Genomic DNA, 24,073 nt, shown 5'->3' with positions numbered 1-24,073 from the left:
GGATGCAGCTAGAAGCGGGGAACACTTAAATGCTGTTGTTAATGTTGGCTCCTTCAATTACTAGGATCTGTGACTCAGTGAGCCGGTTTTCATGGGGCACATGCTGCTTTGTTTGGAGGGCTTAGGCTACAGGGCCCTGGCATCCAGCTGATGGTGGGACCAATGCCCTGCCTTTCAGGGGTGTCCACGGGGCCTCCTCTTAATCTAGAAAGATGGATAACAGTGCTAGCCAAAGACAGGAAGCATAGTTTATTTTTGTGATGACAAAATATTCTTCCATCCTGGTGGCATGTTTATCATGACGTTTTTGTGTCCCTCTGTGTGATACGTGAAGCACAGGGATTGCAGGAGACTCTAGTCAGGATATTTGGCTCCCAATTCATATGCCCAAGGGTAGCTTCAAGGGCTTTGTTTTCATAATATGGGAGCTGGTGAAATTTATTAATCAACTAATTCAATGGAATATGATTAAGATTACCTGATTTGAAATACATATTCAAGAACAAAACTCTGATTTTCAGTTAAGGATGTCATTTCTGTCTTGGTTCATTTAGGATGCTCTAACAAAATACCACAGATTAGGTGACTTATCAACAACAGAATTTTATTCCTCCCCATTCTGGAGGCTGGATGTCTGAGATCGGGGTGCAGTATGGTCCGGTGAGGGCCCTCTTCTGGGTTGCAGACTTCTCATTGTGTCCTCACATGGCAGAAGGGATTAGGGAGCTCTGTGAGGTCTCTCTTTTATAAGAACACTAATCCCATTCAGGAGGACTTCATCCTCATGACCTAGTCACCTCCCAAAGGCCCCACCTCCTAATGTCATCACATTGAGCATTAGGATTTCAACATATGAATTTTAGGGGGACAGACATTCAGATCACAGCAATATCTATTATCTTTAAATTTAAGGAAATAAATTATAGCTGTAACTACAGCTAGCAATTATGATAAGTGAGATGTTGATCAGTGAGTAGCACAAAATGTGAATGTTAGGATAATGAAGGTTAATAACATGACTGGAAAAACTATAATCAAACTTATCCCTAATATTCATGGTATTTCAATTTATGTCAAAATCTATACTTTTTTCTTCTTCAGCAATGCTAAGGCTATGTTGCATGTCAGAGACTTATTCTGTAGCATTTCAGAGATCAGAACCAGGATGAATGGGTTGAAGGTTTTACCCTCTGGAAAGTTACAGAATACGTTCATTCCCTCCACTATGCGACAATCCTTGAAATAGTTGAAGCCTAACGTGTCCTCTCTAGTCTTCTCTCCTTTGGGTGGAACATGCCTAGTTAGTTAAAGTGTTTCCCAGCAAACATAGTTTCCAGACTACTTATCAGACTGGTTGCTTTCAATTCAACAACACATAATTAAACAATATTTTCTGAACCTGTGCCAGGTGAGAAAACCAGAGTCATGTGTGTTGAAAGAGTACATGGCCCTTGTCCTCAGGAAGCCTACAGTTTGATGGGGCATGTATACATTTATTGGTGAATTCTCTCTGTTCTTTCTATGGGTCCCTCTGTTACACCACCCGGCACACTGTGTAGTAATAATTTATTTCCCTCTTCTTCATCACCAGATTATGAGACTCTGGAGGACTGGGATTATTACATCTCTTAATCTCCAAGGTTTAGAATAACATCCAACTCAAAGTATGTTTATTGAGTGTTATTTGTATATAATCCCAATTTAAGACTCAGTAGCAGATGCAAAATAGCAATAAACAAGGTACTACAGGGACATTAAGGAGGAGAAAATTGGTTATAAACCCTGAAGTATCACAATTGCACCTTCCAGTTTTCCAATGGCCTTCTTTTTTTTTTTTTTTTTTTTTTTGTGGTACACGGGCCTCTCACTGTTGTGGCCTCTCCCGTTGCGGAGCACAGTCTCTGGATGTGCAGGCTCAGCGGCCATGGCCCACGGGCCCAGCCGCTCCGCGGCATGTGGGATCTTCCTGGACCGGGGCACGAACCCGTGTCCCCTGCATCGGCAGGCGGACTCTCAACCACTGCGCCACCGGGGAAGCCCCCAATGGCCTTCTAAAAATGAACATAGCACCTAAGAAGCTTCCTCACAGGAATAATCATATTATTACTTCCTTTTTCTTAGATGTTCTATGTATATTTTAAATGCAGCTGAGATATAGGTACTTTGGAGTCTATTATACTATTTTCTCTATGTTTGTGTATATTTTAAAATACCCATTAATGAGTTTAAGAAACACCATCTCATTGAGTAATATTTGGAATATTTAAAAATGTATTTGGAAGAAATGTCACCCATGTTCCCAGTGTCAGAATGTGACCTTGATGCTTTTTAGAAAATACTCATTTGGAAAGGTTAGCAAGCTATAAATTCACTTTGACTTGTGTACATCTCTCATTTATCCATCTTAAGTTAGTTATTTATACTTAATATTGGTGACAAACTGTAAAGTTATTAATATAAAGTATACTTCAATATGTTTTTAGATATAATTACAATTAAAACAGTTAAACAACAAAAAATTATTTACTAGCCTTACATCACAAGGTATTATATCATAAGCGGGGCTTGTATATAGAGAACAATACGATCATTAAAATAAATGCACTGTAGAGATTTTGTATTTCTTGAAGTTCATGATATATCTAGGTAGTTTACCCCTGAGGAAAAATACATCACTTTGTATGATCAACTGATGGAATAAATAGCTAGGAAAGCATAAACAGTGGAAAAAAAATAGTAAGATGTAAGAAGCTGACAGAGGAAACTTAGAGAACAATTGATCCACTTTAAGCACCACTGTAGTAACAGGTAACAGACTGACCATAGGCTGGGTGCATTTGTACACGTTAACTTGGGCTCAGGAGGCTGCATGCCTGGTGGTACCATGGTGGTGGTTATACCATTTTGGCAAAAGTTGAAACAAAAAACCAGAAAAAGATTGCAAATGGAAATTTTGGCTAATTATATGTATTTTGTGGGGACTAGAACAGGTTGGCCTGACCCATTGTCAGGCTGCAATACCCTGAGCATGGAAAGCTGTGCTTCCCTCTTTCATTTGAAAAGTCTGTTGTGAAAGAGCTAGTTAATGAAAGGAAGAAAAGAAGTACTACGTGGAAACCCCGCCACCTGCCCATACTTCCTGTGTGTGTGTGTGTGTGTGTGTGCGCACGCACACGTGTGTGTGTGTGTGTATGTATGTAACTGTTCACAATATCATAACAAATTCTTGAATGTAAAGGAAATATGTATACCTACATATGGAGAATCAATTATACTGATGACTACATTAAGACTCTACAAATCAAAACCCTTCAGTTTGATAGCCAAGGACTTCTATAACTTGTTTTCACCTCATTTTCAAGTTATTTCTTTCCCTTCCACGTAAGAATTTTTTCTAGACAGGTTTTTTCTGCCTCTGTCCCTCTCATCTTGTTCATGTTTGTTTCCACTTCTCCTTTTAAGAGATTTACTTTAATTTGAATGCTCTCCCTGACTTTTCTTCTTCTGCTTGACTTATCCCATTCCCTGTCCTGCTTCCAAGAATATGGTTGTTTTTGTTGTTTGTTTTTTTGTATTATTAATCCTCAATCAAATTGCCCAGTGCACCTAATCACACCTTTCTTACTCATAGCAGATAACACCATCTAATACTTTATTGGACAGATCTAGGTCATATGGCATAAACGGTTTGAAATTCTTTCCTTTTTATCTCAAAATATCTCTTTACAGCATATTCCCTTATCTCAGTCTCTCTTCATCTCTCAAAAAAAGGTGTCAGTTTAAAGAGACAATCGACCCAAATTCCACAGTCATTGCTGTGTTGTTTAGCTGTCAGATGCTAGAATGCTAAAGAGAGTGCCACAGTGCAGTGGGAAGAACACTGAGCTACTAACCAGAATGCATGGCTTTTAGCACTGATAAGTCCATTTCTAATAGTGTGACATGCTTATTTTCTGGGTGTTCTTCATAGTTCTCCCATCTAAAAATAAAAAGCAGTATATTCAACCTTGCTGACAGTCTATCCTTTTTTTTTTTCTTCTAACAACAAATGTCTCAAAGATTGTCCTTTCCTGTTGATTTCACTTCATCACTGCCTTCCCACTTCTCAACCTGGTAACTTGGCTTCTATCACTTACCCGTCACAAAACCCCAAGTCTTCCCAACATCTCTGTTTTTACATCTCTGGCAGACTGCTGATCTCTAGCACCTATAGCTCTAATTCTTCCCCCTCTTTTAATACATTTGATTTCATTCTAGCATTATACAAAATTATCGAATACCTCCCCTGTGCCAGTCACTGTGCTAGTGCTGAGGATACTGTCACCGTCCCTGTCCTCATATGTGCATTGGAGCCTAGTGGCAAAGACAGATTTTAGTCAGCTAACCCAATGCATAAATGTAGAACTATAGCTGTGATAACAGCTGTGAATGAGAGGAACATCCGGCTATGAGAACACTTAATAGGAGGATTTGGTCCAGTCTGGTTTGTCCTTTGAGGAACTGACTAAGACCTGAAGTATGAGTAGAATAAAGGTGGAGAAGGAATGTGTTGAGGAGAATGGTATCCCTGGCAGAGAATGTAGTAAAAAGTTCTGGGGCAACAAGGAGTATACCATGTGTGAGGTATTAAAAGAAGATATGGATGGAGGTAAAGAGGTTGAGACAATCTGAAAGGGAAAATAAGGACCAGACCATGCCAGAACTGAAATCATGTTAAGGGGTCTGTCCTTAATTCTAAGACACTGGGAAGCCATTGGTGTGTGTGTGTGTGTGTGTGTGTGTGTGTGTGTGTGTGAGAGAGAGAGAGAGTGTGTGTGTTTAGAAATGATCTTTCTAATATATGGAGAATGGATGAAATGGATTGGAGAGGAGATGCAATTAAGAGGTGACTGCACAAATCCAGGAAACAGGTGACGTTTTCTGGCTTGTGGGGGATGGATAGTTTCCCAAGGGCTCTTCCAATGGATCCCCAAGTGAGGTTGGGGACCCTCAAAGTGCTACTCTCAACTCCCCCATCTGTACTCTCTCCCTTGGTAGTCCTTCAGTTTTCAGGCTTAAGCTCCCGTTTCTACCAGATGTTGCCCACACCAATAATGCTGTCTACTCCAGAGAGCGCAAACCAGTGGCCCATTTGCCAGAGAGCCATGTTTTGTTGATCCTTCAGTATTTTTTAATTTAAAAAATACCAATTACACAAGTTAAAAATCAGAAGCTTTCACATAAAAACCCATGTTTATAATTCTTTAAAAATTGGAAGCCCCATCAACACTGACCCTGTGTTCCCTCATGTCCACAGTTGGTCGACACTGGGTGACAGCAGATCCTGTGAGACTGGTCATGTATTTTCCACTTTGTCATAGTCCCTGACGTCTGGGTACCTGGCCCGCATATTCACTGAGCTTTTGTTTGGTTACTGCAGGCATTAGCCTTTAAACCTCAGATTTAGTCCAATCACCTCAGGATGTAGAGTGCTACAAGGAGAGTAGGCACCTTAACCAGCATATCACCACTAAAAACCAACTGAACCAGTGCCCAAATCTCACAGTCTTTCCACTCCCCTGTACTGATTTATGCCATCACTGAACTTCGGCATCCTACCATTTGGCAGTTAGCACCATAGCAATTAGGCCAAGGTATTTGACCAGTTGTATTGGAGGCATTTTATGTTTACACATTTGAATTCCTTATTTTTAATAGAAGGTTACATATATTTTAAATTATATGATGAATCCAAATATTACTATATAAAAACTTGCTCATATCACTATTCTTTTTTCTAATTTTCTTCTAGAACTCTTAGAACGATCTCTAGCCCTTTTAAACAAAAGTCAACAACTCACTGACTTCATAGAAAAAATCAAGTGTGATGGACCTATTGTGAATCCCGAGATGATTCAGGGAGCTCAAAACAGCTGCCTGAAGATTGACAGTCTTCTTGAACTTCTCCAAGACAGGAGACGGCAATTAGACAAGTACCTGAAGCAACAGCAGAAGGAATTGAGTCAGGTTCTGCAGATATGTCAGTGGGACCAACAAGAAAGTCAGGTAACCCAAAGGGGCACTGATGGTGCCCTGACCTTGTCTAATGAAGTTTGCTTGTCATGTGGATGAGCCATTTCCTGGGGCAGCTTTTCAGTCATCATGGTCAAATCTTTTGGTCTTTGATTCAGACTACCAAGTTGTTTTCCCAAGCAAGTAATATAAAAACAAAGATTTTATTTCTTCTCATTATAATACTGATTTTTTAAATGGGAGAATACCCCCTAGCAGTTTTGAAAATGACTAGGTCCTACTGTTGGATTCTCTTTCGTGCTTCTGTCCAGGTCACTACCTTTAGTTACATTTCTTTGAAATTCTGAAAAGTTCATTGCAATTTTCTTGAATGTTGGGGAGGCATGATGCTGCTGATGCCAGTGAAAAAGTCTGTCAGCCCGAAATAGAGATAATGTTCTTAGAAGAGTAGCCTGGCACCAATGAAGAAAGATGACCTTGGCCTACGTCTGGATGCTCAGTGGTTAGAGGGCTTTGGGGTGGGAGGTTGATGAGTTTGCAGGCTTGTTAGAGCTCATTACTCAGACTGCAGGCCCAGCTCTGGTCAGTTGTCAATGTGCTTGCTGTGCGTTCCTTGTGTCCCGATCACTTGAGAGTAAGCGTAGATAGAACTCTCTTTGCAAACCCCCAACTCAAATAGGTAGGATATTTATGGCTATATTTATAACTGCCCCAAGCCCATGCTTTAATCTGTACAGATTAACTGGAGGGAATTTTCAGAGAGAAATGATGTGGAAGGACATCTCCTGGTCTGGATGCATAGGAAAGGGGTCTCTTCATATATTTTATATTATTCCTCTGATCCGAACTGGAGAGATAGACATACAGCTGGTAGCAAATATGAGTCCAGGAGAAACTGGTTCTTTCAAGCTGGAAAAATGAGGATTTAAATGATTAACCTTTCGACTTATACTTATTGAGTACCTACTGTGTACCCAGATCCTATTATAAGTACTAGGGATACATAACACACAAGATAAAGTCCTTTTCCTCCAGGAATTTTCCTTCTAGTGCATTTTCTCATCCTCAGCTCTATTGATAGCCAGTGCTAGGTAACTCCTTTGGGGAGGCTGTCCTGGGCACTCTAGGGTGTTGAGCAACATTCAGGGCCTCTACCCACCACATGCCAGTAGAACATACTCTAGTTGTGACAACCAAAAAAGGTCTCCAGACATTGCTGACTGTCCCCTGGGGGGCAAATTGCCCCCAGATGTGAACCACTGTTTTAGTGTGATGAGAAAGGCCTATGATAAACAAATGAACAATGACAAGTGCCATAAAGATCAACTAGGGCAGTGAATTTTGACTTGTGTTGGTCTACTTTTAATCAGAGAAGGAATCACAGAAGGCCTCTCTGAGGAGGTGACATAGAGCAGACACCCAAATGCAGACACCTCCAGACATACAGTCGGCTTGCATTTTGTCATCTCCTCCTTTAAGTCACTATATACTTTCCAACCCACCTCCACCTTCAGCCCTTTTGTCTTGACTGCTACCATTCACTGTCCTGCTTCTTCTGTGCTTTGCCTGCCAAGCCATAGCGCCTCCCCAATTTAGTTCTTCCCCCACCCCACCTTCATATGCTCATTACCCAGAATGCTGTTATCCAATGCAATAGTCTTTAACTGTTGATTCTGGTATAACAAAGGAGAACTAATGCTCAGGACAAGAATAAACTTAAAGTTGTTTATCAGACAACTGTCTCCAAAGTTCCTTGTCCTCCATATCATATGGCACTCTCTCCCTCTCTTTCTTTCTCTCTCTTTGTCCTTTTCTCTCTCCCCTAATCCTGACCTGACACCATGTTCCCAGAGCTGCTGTCCCCTTAAAAAGAACCTTCCTCTTATTTCTTTCTATTGAATTCATAACCCCCAAACCCTGCCTCTGGTGCTTCCAAGAATACACTAAAAACTCCTCTTACTTTATCATACAGAGTAGTTTATCCCTTTTAAACCACAACCTCTCTTATCCAGAGACATTCTATCTGCAAAGAGGCTTCCCAAACACTGGACAATTTCCCAAGATTGAAAAAGCAGCTACAGTAAGTTTTATTTATTTATTTTTAAGGTAGTAATTTTGCCATTCTGCTTCAAGACCGTGGCAATACTCATCCACTTATCCTGTGCAGTAAAAAAAAAAAAAATCACATGAAGATTCAAAATGAACTATCTAATCCAGTCATATACTTGAGGGAGATCTAGATACCTTGCCAACCCTAGAATCAGAAAGATGATTTGATAATAACTAAAGTAAGGTATTACAGAAGGTTTTTGACTTGGTGAGTTTTCTAACTTATGGGGTATCATGTTTTGGTGGAAGTATGTGCTCTTTTTTTGAGGGAGTGCTTTTTTTAAATAGAATTTATTTTTTAGAGCAGTTTTAGATTCACAGAGAAATTGAGTGGAAAGTACATGGTACCCTCTGTTCCCATACGTGCACAGCCTCCCCCATTATCAGCATCCCCCGTCAGAGTGGGACTTTTGTTACAATTGATGAACCTGCATTGACACATCATTATCACCCCAAATCCATAGTTTACACTAGGGTTCACTCTTGGTGCAGTACATTCTATAGATTTGAAAGAATGTGTAATGACATGTATCCACCATTGCAGTATACAGAATAATTCTACTGCCCTACGTATCCTCTGTTCTCCTCCTTTTCATCCCTCCCTGCCTAATTCTTGGCAACAACTGATCTTTTTACTGTTTCCATAGTTTTGCCTTTTCCAGAATGTCATATAACTGAAATTGTACAGTATGTAACCTTTTCAGATTGTCTTATTTTGCTTATTAATATGCATTTAAGATTCCTCCATGTTTTTTCATGGCTTGATAACCGTTTCTTATTAGTGCTGAATAATATTCCATTGTCTGGATGGACCACAGTTTATTTATCCAGTCACCTACTGAAAGACGTCTTGGTTGCTTCCAAGTTTTGGCAATTATGAATAAAGCTGTTATGAGCATCCATGTGCAAGTTTTTGTGTGGACATAAATTTTGAATTCATTTGGGTAAATACCAAGGAACACAGTTGCTGGATGATATATGCTAAGAGTATATTTATAAGAAACAGGCAAATGGCCTTCCAAAGTGGCTGTACCACTTTTAAAAGAGAGTTTCTGGTGCTCCACATCCTTGTCAGCACTTGGTGTTATCAGTGTCTTGGACTTTGGCCACTCTGATAGGTGCATCGTGGTACCTCATTGTTATTTTAATAAGTCTCATCTTTAAATTGGAAATAATAACACTTAATTCACAGAGTTGTTCTAAGGATTAAATGAAATAACATGTGTAAAACATGTAGTACAATGCCTACCATTTTAAAAGATGCTTAATAAATATTAGTTTCCTTGTCCTCCCTCTGCTTGGTTAAACCTTACAACTTACGAATTCTTTCTCATTCGGTTCCTATTCTTTCCCCTGAGTTTAGCATTACTGTTGTTATACGTGTCTAAGTTTCTTAATACTGTTTAGTTTTTGGAGGCTGCCATAGGTATAGTAAGGCTTTAAGATGCACAGTTGTGGTTAAAAGAACCAGGCTTTCACTTAGACTCTACTCCTAATAGTCTAGAACCAAAATCAATTTAGTAATAATCTTAAGGATAAATATTATTTTAAATAAAATTGGTCAATTTCAGAAACATACAAACAGCTCGTATTGCTCGATATCAAAAAAACAAACAACTCCATCAAAAAATGGGCAGAAGATCTAAATAGACATTTCTCCAAAGAAGACATACAGATGGCCAACAGGCACATGAAAAGATGCTCAGCATCGTTAATTATTAGAGAAATGCAAATCAAGACTACAAATGAAGTATCATCTCATACCGGTCAGAATGGCCATCATCAAAAAGTCTATAAATAATAAATACTGGAGAGGGTGTGGAGAAAAGGAACCCTCCTACACTGTTGCTAAGAATGTAAATTGGTGCAGCCACTATGGAGAACAGTGTAGAGGTTCCTTAAAAAACTAAAAACAGAGCTACCATATGATCCAGCAATCCCATTCCTGGGCATATATCAGGAGAAAACTATGATTCAAAAAGATACATGCACCCCAGTGTTCATTGCAGCTCTATTTACAGTAGCCAAGACATGGAAGCAATCTAAATGTCCATCGACAGATGAATGGATAAAGAAGATGTGGTACATATGCATAATGGAATATTACTCAGCCTTAAAAAGAATGAAATAATGCCATTTGCAGCAACGTGGATGGACCTAGAGATTATTATGCTAAGTGAAGTAAGTCAGACAGAGAAAGACAAATATCATATGGTATCACTTATATGTGGAATCTAAAAAAATGATGCAAATGAACTTATTTACAAAACAGAAATAGACTCACAGATAGAAAACAAACTTACGGTTACCAAAAGGGAAAGGTGGGGGAGGAGGGGTAAACTAGGAGTTTGGTATTAAAATATACACACTACTGGGCTTCCCTGGTGGCGCAGTGGTTGAGAGTCCGCCTGCCGATGCAGGGGACACGGGTTTGTGCCCCGGTCTGGGAGGATCCCACATGCCGCGGAGCGGCTGGGCCTGTGAGCCATGGCCGCTGAGCCTGCGCGCCATGGCCACTGAGCCTGCGCGTCCGGAGCCTGTGCTCCGCAACGGGAGAGGCCACAACAGTGAGAGGCCCGCGTACCGCAAAAAATAAATAAATAAAATAAAATAAAATATGCACACTACTAATAAAATAGATAGACAAGGACCTACTGTATAGCACAGGGAACTATACTCAATATCTTATAATAACCTGTAATGGAAAAGAATCTAAAAAAGAACATATATATAACTGAATCACTTTGCTGTACATCTAAAACTAACACAACATTATAAATCAAATATATTTCAATCAAAATTTTTAAAAGATCACGAGACCAAATAAATGTTAAAAATTGGTCAATAAATGTCATTTCCTTAAATATAAAATTTAAGGCTCTTAATTTTAAAACATCCCATGTTACACTTTCTTTTGCTAATACCAGTGACAGCAGCTCGAGTAAATAATCACTGTCACTGTTGTTTCTGTGTGCTTGTAAGAGCACAGATCCTGGGGCCAGATTGTTTCCTAGGTTCAAATCCTGACTGCACCATTTGCCAGCTGAGTAACTGAGCAATTATTTAACCTCCCTGAGGTTGTTTTCTGTAAAATGTGATGTAATAGTACCTACAACATAGTGTTAGAATCATCAAATGAGTTATTATATGTCAAGTGCTTAGAACTGTACCTGGCACATGAAAACTGCTATATTAGTATTAACATTTTTTATCATCATGTCTGAAAAGAACAGTGAAGGCCCAACCCATTGCATACCCCCCCAGTCCTACCCTTCTTTGCTCACATAAAGACTCGCATTAAAGGCTAATTTCATTATTTATTTTGCATTCACAAGGTGTGATCAAGTACAAGTCACTTTTATAATCTTAGCCATACTGTTCAATGGGCACTCAATTAATGATTTAAAACAAGAATATAGTTGTATTATTTTCTGCTTGTGACTTAATAATGTTCGCTTATTAATGAGTTAAAACTGTAGATGAGATTAGTATCCATACAGATAATTGCGATTAGCCTTTGACATGCTGCCACCTTTTAGACCTTTATCCAAGCATGATCGTAGTCACAGGCACACACACATTTATTAAAGAAAAAACAAAACAAGCAAACAAAAACTAATGGAATTAACCTATGCATACTATCTTATTACCTAATATCAAATTGAACACGTCATAGACATAGTCTTATGTCAGAAGTACCATAGATAATTTTCATGTAGTATGTCACTATTTGACTATAGCACAATTTAAATAATATCTTACCGATGAAGAAGTAGAGTCTCTTCAGTTTCTCAATATTAGAAACAATAATTGATGTTTACTGTGTTGGTAATTATGTGAGCAAGGAAATATTTTTAAATCCAGATAGGTACAAGCATAATTAACTTACCTAACTTTTCAAGTTTTTCCTGAATGTTCTATTTTAAAGTTTTGTTGATGATGCAATGGGGAAGAATAGCAGCAAGGACACCAAATTGAGTGTAACTCTGTTAATAATTTGAGTTCTATGATTATCATGTTCCCAGAAGATCTACCTGATAAGCCTAGAACATTGTGGAACCACAGAGGCACATGCTTCATTGGAGGGTAAAGATATTTTTGTCAGTTCTGTACGGGAACATAGAAGCTGTCAAACCTTCCATTAATAAAATATCAGCTTTGTCAATCATTTTAACCGTGTAAAAAGAAGGAAAATTAAACGGAGAATTAGAGCAAAGATTACTAATGAATAATAATGTGGATGTCTGAATATCTAATGCATCTTCTCATAAGAGCCATTTAAAAGATGCATTTAGTGCTTCTCTGTTTCTAAATGCTTATAGCCTAATGCTTTTGAACTATAGTAGTTTAGCTAATTCTCCTTTGGAAAAGAAATTAGGTGACCAGAATGATGGCAATTTAAGATTTACATCAGTTGCAGAAAAAAAGGCAGATGAAGACCACATAGTTTTCTGTCTTAATTGGGACGTGATAGCCTGAAAAACATAATCATAGCATGTCCTCTCTTTATCATTGTTTTCAGATGTAAAAAAGTGCACTTGTTTTACATTTAAAGATGAGCAGCTGACCTTTTTTCCCAGCTCCAGCCTCGTCTTATTTTGCAGATAATCTGCTTCATTAATGAAAATCAGAAGCAGCTTGGAGTATTTCGTGCATAATTAATTATCTTGGCAAGAAGATTTATGAATGTAATTTTTCTCAATTGCTCCAGTCAGGAATAACTGAGACAAACAAATTAAAACTAGGTTATTCATGGTCTCTTTTTACAAGACAGTATCAAGGACATCTAGGAGAATTAAATAAGACATAAAGGCAGATAATATTTTTACTACCCAGATCACATATGCTTACAAGATACCCATCTTTGTGGGAGGAAAAATGGGTAATAGAATTCACATTTGGAAGTTTTTATAATTTGAGTACCATGTATATCATAATCATGTAACCATATGTAATCATATTCTTTGTTAATAGGTAATTTAAATGGTATCAGTGATGACACATATAAGCACAGCCTTAGGGCACCAGTCTTGTACCTGCCGGGCAACTGTAAAATTCTGTGTGTTTGTGTGTGTGTGTGCTCACAGATGTGTGCACATGCATGTATATTCTCCTTTGTATGATGCTACCTTCTAACTAGGATTTAGAACTTGAGTGGTTGACCAGCTTAAATTAATACGAGGTAACAAAAGTGCCTAGCTTAGTGGCTACAACATAGCAAAGTTTTATCTTTCTTTGAATTTAGCTTTAATTTTTTAATTGAAGTATAGTTAATTTACAATGTTCTGTTCATTTCAAGTGTACAGCAAAGGTATTCACATATATATGTGTGTATATCTATCTCTCTCTATATATATTCTTTTTCAGCTTCTTTTCCATTATAGGTTATTACAAGATATTGAGTATAGTTCCCTGTGCTATACAGTAGGTCCTTGTTTACCTGTTTTATATATAGTAGTGTGTATATGTTAATCCCAAACCCCTAATTTATCTTCCCCCCGCTTCCCATGAATATAGCTTTTTAACATTGGGTGGCATAAGGCTTAAATAAGGGTTGAATTATCTTATTATTGGATACTGGTATCTGATAGTTCAATCCAGTAACAGATATACATGACTTTCCAACCACTCATAGATTAAAATTTATCACAGAATTTCATTTTAGCACATAGGCTGCCTCTAGAATTCACTCTAAGTTATGCCAAGGTAAATACAAAGTGTCTTAAAGTGTTTGTAGGAGAAACGTGATTTTGAAAGCAATAGAACCCCCTCCTAATTAGAATGCTTGCTACTACCGTTACTTTCAATGACACTGCATGTCAAAGGTAGTAACAGAGGACTCTGGTATAGATGGTGTGGATATCAATCCCAACTTTTATATTTACTTGCTTTATGACTTTGGGTAAGTTACTCAGCCTCTGTGCCTCAGTTTCCTTTTCTGTAAAATGGGAATAATAATAGTGTCTATTTATAAATTTGTTATAAAAATAAATAAGATTATATATGTAAATATTCTTAGAGCATGGCTTGGCATATGGTAAGTGCTCAATAAATGTTCACCATATCACTACATCTTTCGATGGTTAGTTTCTGAGCTTTACTGGATAATCACCAGCACATTAAAATCCTACATATTACCCAGATCCCATACCAATTCTCTAAATCACTAGATAATCTTAGCTTTCTAAAATTATGTGGAGGGGGAATAAATGCCATTTCATGGCTTGGTATCCAGCCTACTTTATTCAAAAGGTCAACTCTATTTGTAAGATTAAGTTAAAAATCAATTTTCCTCTCCCTTTCTCCACCCTTTAGCTATTTCTTTAGCTCATTTATACCTATTGTAATTGATTACATTTTCATTAAGCTTAGTTTTTCACTTCAGTATACCATTCAGTTGGACTGATGGCTTCACAACATTTTAATTGGGCACAGTTACTTAAGTTGGTAAGAGGGTTGGAGGACACACACTGTGACTAAATTACCTTCTCAGCAGTGATAAGACTGATGACAAAGCTGTTTGGTGTGTGTGTGACTTCCATTGTGTGACAAAGTTAGCAGCTGCTACTTGAGCTGTCTGCTAAGCCCCAGGGCTGCCTGTGTATCTTTCCACCATCCTGAGCTCTTTTTCTTCCCTGCCTCTGGTGGTGGAGATGGTTGGCTTTCCTTTTCTCAACACCACTGCCACCCCATACTGGGCAGGGAGTGGGACTCATTCTCTCCTCTACCTTAATTTTCATGGTTCCCAAAGACAAGCAAAGAGGCCCAGTTAATTTTAATGCTTTTTATAGGGCAACTGAAAAGCAAACAAACTAAATGGCACACTTTAAAAGGATTAAAACATCCTGTAAAATGTAACAGTTATTTATCCTGTCAATATGATAGTTTCTGGCTCTCATTTTTTCTGACAACTGGGTGTTTAGGCCAAAGCTTCAGTATGAACCCCCTTAGGCTGCATGACCTAGGATCTGGGATGATAATATGAAAATGTCAGACTTTGGTCTCACTCCCAAGTAGCCCTGTATGTTCCTCTCTCTCCCTCTCTCTTTCTCTCTATCACACACGCACACACACACAGTGAATGGCTCCAGATCATTTAGGGTGGAACCCTAAGTTATACTGGGAAAACCATGCCTTAGGTATCTTAGGCAGAGATGCACATCAACAGGACACTCGGCTGGGTCTCTGTTTCCTTCTTGATAAAAAGACTTCCTTCCACTGCTGGTAAGATTCTTACCAATGACTCAGAGTTAATGCTAGAAATAGAATTTAGGTCCAGAGACTACTACTGTATTGATTTTATTCATTGGACTAAATAGTTTCGACTGTTTAAGTAGTTGGAGGTTAAGAAGCTGCCTAAACACAAACAAGAGTTGAGGGCAGTCTTGGGAAGGGAAGAAGTCCTTAGTGCCATTTTTCTTGAAATATAGATGTGAGAAGAGAAATGATATGTTAAGACAAGTCAAAATAATCAGAAGACAAATATGTTAGCACAAGTAGAATAATTAAATACATAAAATTATGGTTCCAGACAGGGAGATAGATTATCTGTGAAGCTGTTAAAGTAACAAAAATTTTGCCTCAAGACAAACAACATATTTTAGCTTTCCTACTGCACATCAGTAGAGAATACTGGGATCTGATCATGTGTTGAGGAGATACTAATACCTTCCACTTGACTTCAATAAGTCATGGAGGGCTTTCAAGTTCCACAAAAGAAGATTGTGTGCTTTGTCCTCCTAGAGTCTCTGAGATGAAGTCCAAATAATAACAAGCCAATAATTAGATCAGTCCCAGAATACATCCCAAGCCACGTTTTGGGCAGGAATTCTTTTTCTTTCTCTGCTCCCAAGCCCTCAAGTACAATCATCAGAGACACGTTTCTATGCCTCTTCTCCTAATATGTGTTATCACCTAATGGAGCTAATGGTTATTTGAAGTCTGGTTATTGCCTAGTTAAATACAGAGCACATTTGACCAGGTTTCCTAATACAAAATAATGACAACTGGTTTCCCTACCGTAAAAAAGAAAAAGAACAAAATCTTACGGGAGCTAAAATGGTTGTTATAATACTAACATGCCTTCAAAATCAAAGTAGACATTAGAACTGTCACCTGAGGCCATCAACTATAATTGAAAATACCTTTGTATATGTGTGCATCTTTGATAATTGGAAAAGAGACTATCAAAACATCTTGAGTTAAAGAAGATACATAACTGATGTCTTTTTCCTCCTTTATCAGTTTTTTGTCTCTAATAGTAACTGTTTATTCGTCAAAAACTGTTCTGGGGCTTCCCTGGTGGCGCAGTGGTTGAGAGTCCGCCTGCTGATGCAGGGGACACGGGTTTGTGTCCCGGTCCGGGAAAATCCCACATGCCGCGGAGCAGCTGGGCCCGTGAGCCATGGTCGCTGAGCCTGCGCATCCGGAACCTGTGCTCCGCTACAGGAGAGGCCACAACAGTGAGAGGCCCGCGTACCGCAAAAAAAACAAAACCAAAAAAAACTGTTCTGCACATGGAAAAGAAAATGAAAGTGATTTGGAGAGATTTTCATCTTCCCTTAAGCATTTCTGTTAAGATGTTTGAATTACTTATTGCTAGTTCACCTCCCCCAGCATAGTTTTAAACAAAGATCAAAAAATAAGATCTGGTCTTGGATTGTAGAACAAATTGCAGATAAAGAGACCGTGATGGTTTATGGCAGTGTGATGCCTAGCTTTGGGCTGCAGCAAAAGTTCACCTTCTTGCCACCTGAGTTGTTTATCCTTGTTGTCAGAAAGCATTTTTCTATTGCTTGTGTCCCCCGTGTTTTAGTCCTGTCTTTGGCACCTGCTGTTTGGGAACTGGAATTCTCAGTTTGTCCTTGCTGTCACCTCTGCCCGCAGCCGGCCTATTCCTCTAAGGCACTCCTTCTGGCAGACCTGGCCCACACATCCGTTCTCCTCTCTACCGCAGTATGTCCACTGAGCCCCCGCGATTATTCACAGGGCTTACTGCCATGTTAGAATTAGATTCTGTAACTATAGTGTTGCATTTTAGTTTTATCTTAAGAACATTCGTGAACATAGTGTAATAAGAAACATTCCTCTTCCCTGGAATCCTTTGGTTCTACAGATGGATATGATGAGAAGAAAAAACACTAGACAGGGAAGCATGAATTCTGACTATGGCATTTCTGCCTTGACCTGTAGGACTTTCCTCTTGTTGGTTGTGTGACCTTAGATGAATTGCTTACCCTGACTGGGGCTCAGTTTCCTTATCTGTTGAAAAAGCAACTGCCTCCATCATAGGAGGTATAAGGATTGGGTGAGGTAACCTGAGACCTGCCGATAGTGCCTGACACCGCTCTGGGAAGGTCCTATTCACTTCTCTCACTTTCCTCATTCTTATCTCCCAGTAGGGGTCAGGTGAGACTGGATCATTCAACAAGAAAAAACTAGCCTTTTCTTGCCCAAAGCTGATAAGATCAGTAGTGCTTTCTTCCCACCTTCCCACTCTTTCTGGTATACATTCCTGCCTCACCTTTCCTTAATGCATCTTCAGTACCCCGCACCTACAAAACATGCTTACGTCTCATCTAGTCAAATGAAAAAGTTGGAAAGAACCCCTCTGTTACCTCTGCTTTCCTTGAAGCTGTCAACCAATCCCCCCTTTCCTTATCCAATAAGCTTCTTTGAAAGAGTCATTAGCTCTACTTCCTCACCACCACTCAGTGGTCTATTCATGTTTACCAACCATAATCTCATCCCACCATTCTCTTGACTCCACTATTTTAAATTACCCTTAATTAATACTCAGTCCTTAGATCTACATTTAACAAATAAGGATATTCTGAATATCCTTGTATTACAGAATCATCCAATAAAATATATAATACAAGCCATAAATGTGATTTTAAATTTCTAGTAGCCACATTAAAAAAGTGAAAAAAAGTTTAAAGAGAAAAAAGTCACATAAAAAAAGAAAAGCAGTAATATATTTTGTTTAATCCAACATATCTAAAATAGTATTTCAACGTTTAATCAATATTAACTATCAACAAGATATTTTCATTACTTTTTATACTAAGTCTATGAAATCAGCTATTTTATACTTAGAACACATCTCAATTTGGATTTGTCACATTTCAAGTACTCAGTAGCCATTTGTGGTTAGTAGCTACAGTATAGGACAAAGCAGATCTACACCATTTGACTGAGTCTTCCTGGCATCTCTCTTTAACTTCCAAGGCAGCTCTTGGTTTTCATTGAACATCCCTGATTGCTCCTTCTTTGCGTCTTTGTTGATTTCCCTTCCCTTTCTCTCTGGCTCCCTTCAACCTCTAGTGTTTCCCCTCCAACCCCCACCTCCTCTCCGCAAAAAAAGATCTACCCCACTCCTTCTCTACCTTAGTTCTACCTCCTCTGAGTACTGAGTACTTAGAATGTCATGTCAGACAGGTGGGATGGCTACAAACATATCACTTAGATCAATCTGAAAGGTAGGAACTGCGAAGAGAAAGTAAAAATATTCTTGTTTTACCTTTTAATCCATCATTGCCCAGAACCAATTTCCTGTGCATACTCTGAATGCTTTTTGTTCTTCCTTTCTTTCCACATGCCCCCAACCCTTGGCTCATGTTTTTATCCTTTTGCAGGGACCATGTTCTATAGAATAGAATGTCCTGATGCATCATTTACTGTACTTATCACTGAGGCTTTCGAACAGCAGCTGATATAATTTAAACGCTTATAAAAAGTGCTCTTGGAATATCTGTGCAGCTGTCTGCAATAGCTACTCACGGGATTTAATGACTGATTTACATTATGGTTGACATGCTGTCGGTTATTTAGGGTGTCTTGCTTTGACATCAGATGGACTCTGAGAGTCTATTCTGCGTACATCTCCCAGCACACAAAGTATATCTGATCTAAGAGGCTGCTCGTGTATGTGACTGCCTCATGATGAGATGTAACACCCTGATGATGAACCATTTTCTTCTGAGTGTTATGCCAACCTGTTTTTATGTTTCTTCCCAGGGTGCATTTGGTAGTAAAAATGTGTAGATCTAGAGAGTCAGTATGCTTTATCAGGCAGGTATGTGATCAGGATATATGGAATACCACCAAAGATCTTACATTCTCTTATAGGTAATATTTAGTATTGCCATACCCAAGGGAATAGTATCCTTTTGGGGGGAGCTGAAACAGTATTTGCCAAATCTAGGGGATGAGGTCAGTAAATACCTTTAAAAAATCAAAACATCTTGCTCCTTCCCAGCTTTCATCACTGCTGGCATATGTTAGATAACAAGTCTTTGACTCACAGAATTTAATAAGATTATCTGAGGGTTCAGACTTCTCACCTGTTTTTAGAGATTAGTGAACACCTGTTTGTATCCATGTTTTCTTCACTCAGATTCTATATTAACTTTCCCTATTAAAGCATTCTTGAGATTTTTGAGTTCCTACCACTTTAGCTAAAAATAAATAAAGCTCACTCCCAGTACTTAATAAAATAAAGGATCTCTGAAAGTTGGTTATGTTCAGGATCCATTTTTCTTTGATGAAACCCTTAAATCATTCCTCTAGTTGTGTTTTTATATGGGCCTACTGCCTCTTTTGTGAGAAATTTTAATAAAAATTTAATAAATTAATGTACAAATTTTATAGCTCTTGATAAAATACTCTCTGGGGGTTCTGATATGCACATAATACATATCATTTAGTTCTAATTGGGATACCAGAAAGACAAGCCATCCTCAAATAATTGTAAACAAATAAACACCGTACTTGAGATATGGGGACCGGCTAATATGTGTATAGTGCACAGATCACCAAATGTTCTGAAGAGAATGAGGCGTACTTCACATGAAAGCTGCTACAGGGTCACCATTATTCTTTTCTTTGCACTGACAGTAGCCTAAAATGCTGGTCAACAAAGATTTCCAATTAGCAGAAAGCTGGAGAAACCCCGTTGCTGCCTATTTTACTGCCTGTTCCATGCTGGAAGATGCTAAGTGTTGGTATAGACATTTGATCTCATAATCAGCTTTGTGATATCAGCCCTGTAATGGTAAAGGAGTGTATTCTTCTCCGTAAACCCTAACTTGACTTCTATGTAGTGTGCGTGTGTGTGTGTGTGTTTGTGGTGTATGTTTATTTTTATAACATTTATCCATTAAGTTTGCCGTCTTTTTAAAAATAAATTTATTTATCTTATTTTGTTTATTTTTGGCTGTGTTGGGTCTTAGTTGCTGCGCGCGGGCTTCCTTTAGTTGTGGTGAGCGGGGGCTACTCTTCTTTGTGGTGCGCGGGCTTCTCATCGCGGTGGCTTCTCTTGTTGTGGAGCACAGGCTCTAGTTGCACAGGGTTCAGTAGTTGCGGCACATGGGCTCAGTAGTTGCGGCACGTGGGCTCATTAGTTGTGGCTCGCGGGCTCTAGAGCGCAGGCTCAGTAGTTGTGGTGCACAGGCTTAGTCGCTCCATGGCATGTGGAATATTCCCAGACTAGGGTTCGAACCCATGTCCCCTGCATTGGCAGGCGGGTTCTTAACCACTGCACCTCCAGGGAAGCCCTGTTATGTTTGTTTGCTGTGTGGAGCTTCAGGACTAACGTAGCTTTCTCTTTGGCCACCTGCTTCACATGCCTCTCCATGTTATAAGAATTCAGATAAATCCTGGGGCTGTGGCAGGCAAGACAAGCTAGGCTGAAGAAAGACCTAGTGTATATCCTGGGCAGTGCCACCACTTTGAGTGGGCTGCCAGGATTCATTTTTCAGATGTGAAGTAATTTCCCCTGATGACCACAGACTTTAAGTTACCCAAGGAGGGTAGCAGGGCACAGTGGAAAGAGCATGGACTTTGGAGTAATGTAGGTATGGGGACAGGTCCCAGCTCTGCCACGTACTGTGTGGCCCTGGATAAGCTGTTTAACCTCTCCTCATCTCTACAGTGTCGATATCATACTTGTTATAGAGCTGTTGAGAGAAAAAGAGATGATGCCCAAAATCAACTAGCAAACTGTTTAGCATGTAGTGGGGTTCTTACAAATCAGTAGCTATGATGTGATCATGAGAATAATACTGTATAAGATTTGAGAGTAAAACTCCAATTCTCTTTCCTTTAATTGGGATAAGGAATCTGCATCCAGGGGCCACATGTTATCAGTCTCACGTCCACTTACATCATCATTTTTAAAAGCACAGCTTCTTTCAAGTCTTTTGTTATTTGTTGTTTTAACACTGTGTAAGGCACATATTGTAAATCAAGTCTAAATGAATGTGAGTTATGCCCTTAGACATTTATAATGTCAATGGAATTTTAATAACTTCTCCATGTCATTTTCTGAATACAGATTTTCAGCAGTTGCAACAAAATAAGTATTTTTGCATTGTCTTTTTTTTTCTTTTTTTTTTTGCGGTACGCTGGCCTCTCACTGTTGTGGCCTCTCCCGTTGCGGAGCACAGGCTCCGGACACGCAGGCTCAGCGTCCATGGCTCACGGGCCCAGCCGCTCCGCGGCATGTGGGATCTTCCCTGACTGGGGCACAAACCCGTGTCCCCTGCATCGGCAGGCGACTCTCAACCACTGCGCCACCAGGGAAGCCCTGCATTGTCTTTTAATAGTAGAAACATAATTCTACATATGCTATTTAATATCTTCATGTGAGTCTATGTAACTACACTCAGATTCATAATCTTATATTCTAAAATAATGCATGGTTTATAGGGGAATATAAATTTGGGAAATTATATTCCCAAAATTTGGGAATCTATTTTGGTTCTTCTTTGCTAGGAGATTTTGAATTATTTTCTTCATGCTATGTAATCCAATGAAATGATATATTGTTCTCATGGTTTTGGGGTATTATTTTGTTTTTTCTCTTAAGCATGTAGAGATTGAAATGAAGAAAAAAAACCTGATTATATTAACTTAACACGTGAGTTTATATAAAAAGAAATTGAAGTAGCTTAAGTTTTGAAAGCTTAGGGAAGGATTTCTGGATTTTTACTGATTTATTCTAATCATTTGAAATTTGACCTGTCTGTGTTGCTTCTTACCTAGGTTACTTGTTGGTTTCAGAAAACCATAAGAGATTTACAGGAACAAAGTCTAGGTTCATCACTTTCAGACAATGAGGAGCTAATTCGTAAACACGAGGAACTGATAATAAAAGCAAAGGTAAGAGACACATTAAAAAAATAATTGAAAACTGCATGGACTTCTCTTGAATACACTTCTGTAGGTAATTTAGTGGAGTACTAAAAAACTCTCTTTGTATAGTTTGCTTGCTGTTCCCATTTACATTTCCCTAACTTGCTTCACATTCCTTAGTTTTGCAAAAAGTAATAACTACCAACCAGGCAACAACTTGTAGGTGTGTGGACGCGCAGAATGGAACCATAAAGTGCTGAGAGCCGGGGGAGCAAAGCAGACACATAGCAGTGCTCCTCTCACCATTGTGTCTTGTTATTTGGAAATTGACTCATTTGTACATGTGGGGTCTATATATATTTTCCAAAGTTCTTTACAGGTGCTCCGTTTTTATCTGCAGAAAAATGAAAGTCCAGTTGTAGTAGATTGAGTGGGAACAGTGAATACTTTAATCAGTTTCAAGATTTAGAGAACTTTCTGTTGTTAATATCTTGGGTGGTTGATAGTTGTACGTACAGCTAGGTCATGAAGCTCAGGAAAACAGTGGGCCAACACTAATAGACAGCGGTTGAACATAAGGAATACAAAGCAAATACATATTTACATGTTTGGGAGGATGGGATTTGGAGGGGTGGGGGAAGGGGAGGCAGCAGGTTGCGTTTATCTAGACCGAAATCTCCTCATAGGGATCATGATGTTTTCATTTGCTGGTTTTTGCTTCTCTTTGAACACTACAGGTTACATAGGTACTCAAAGTGTATGGTTTGAATATTTGCCTGACTGGTAAAGATTCGGTTACAAAAGACTATTATGGCTGATGATTTTTTAAATTCTTTAAAATTTTTCAGCATTTGGTTTATCTGTTTGAGAAATTAGGTTTTTTTCATTGAAGTCATATAGCATTTTATTCTGTGCGTGTGATACTCAAGTTTTATCAGTGAAAAGTCTATAAAAATTCCTAAATGCTAAGCACAAGAGATGACCTGAATTGCATAGGATGGGTGCTTCCTTAAAACATATAAATAAAAATGGACATACTTGGACATACTTTGGGGTTATATTTACTGTAACTGTGGATTTATTATGGTTTCTCACAGCCCTGAGGACAGTTTGGAGTAGAATATTTGTTAATGTATAACCGCAGTCTAGCTTATATCATAGTTTACAGTTTACCTTTGTAGCTCTGATGATGTGTATAAATAGAAAAACATAGATATTCATTCCATCATTATTCCTATGTTGTTGTACACCTAAGTGGTTTAAGAAATAAATTTAATAATACATATTTTATTGTATAAAGTACATCATAGAAAATTTCATAACTATAAGAAAAATAAAAGGAAAATAAAAGTGAATTCTTCAACCCAAAGATAATCATTATTAAGATAACCGTTATTAGTATTTCTGTGCACTCCCTTTTAGTCTTTCCATACACAACCCTAGAAACATAGCATTAGAGTCATGCTTTATTTCATTTACAACTTTATCATAAATATTTTCCTGTGTAAACTAATATCCTTTAACTGCAGCATATTTCATTATATGGATAAATGTATATAGCAGAGTTACACATTTTGGTTATATGTATAAGCTAAGCCCTATGAATACCCAAGCAAATATTGTTTGAAAAGGGTATGAATTCCTGATAAACACCATTATATTTCAGACAAGATGACTACTTCCTTTCAGGGTCCTGAGCCACTCAGGAACCAGTTACAGATCTCATACAGAAGCTGTCTATTGCCCCATGTACTCAGTAAGTAGTTTTGGGGCCGAATTGGTTTTGGAAACTGAGGCAGAGAAGCCTATTTTCCTA

The 24,073-nt window shown here is 38.6% G+C and overlaps 1 protein-coding gene across 1 annotated transcript in view; it reads left to right on the top strand.

The window, feature by feature from the left end:
• Positions 1-24,073, top strand: part of CCDC141 (coiled-coil domain containing 141) — a 209,784-nt gene that overhangs the window by 56,251 nt on the left and 129,460 nt on the right. The window contains exons 5-6 of the mRNA XM_065880955.1: positions 5,792-6,045; positions 22,168-22,284. Of these exons, the coding sequence (XP_065737027.1) occupies positions 5,792-6,045; positions 22,168-22,284 (371 nt within the window). The remainder of the gene's footprint in view (positions 1-5,791; positions 6,046-22,167; positions 22,285-24,073) is intronic.

This window comes from Phocoena phocoena, chromosome 7 (genome assembly GCF_963924675.1).
Source record: "Phocoena phocoena chromosome 7, mPhoPho1.1, whole genome shotgun sequence".
NCBI classification, from domain to species: Eukaryota; Metazoa; Chordata; class Mammalia; order Artiodactyla; family Phocoenidae; genus Phocoena; species Phocoena phocoena.
This window is presented reverse-complemented; position numbering and strand designations above follow the sequence as displayed.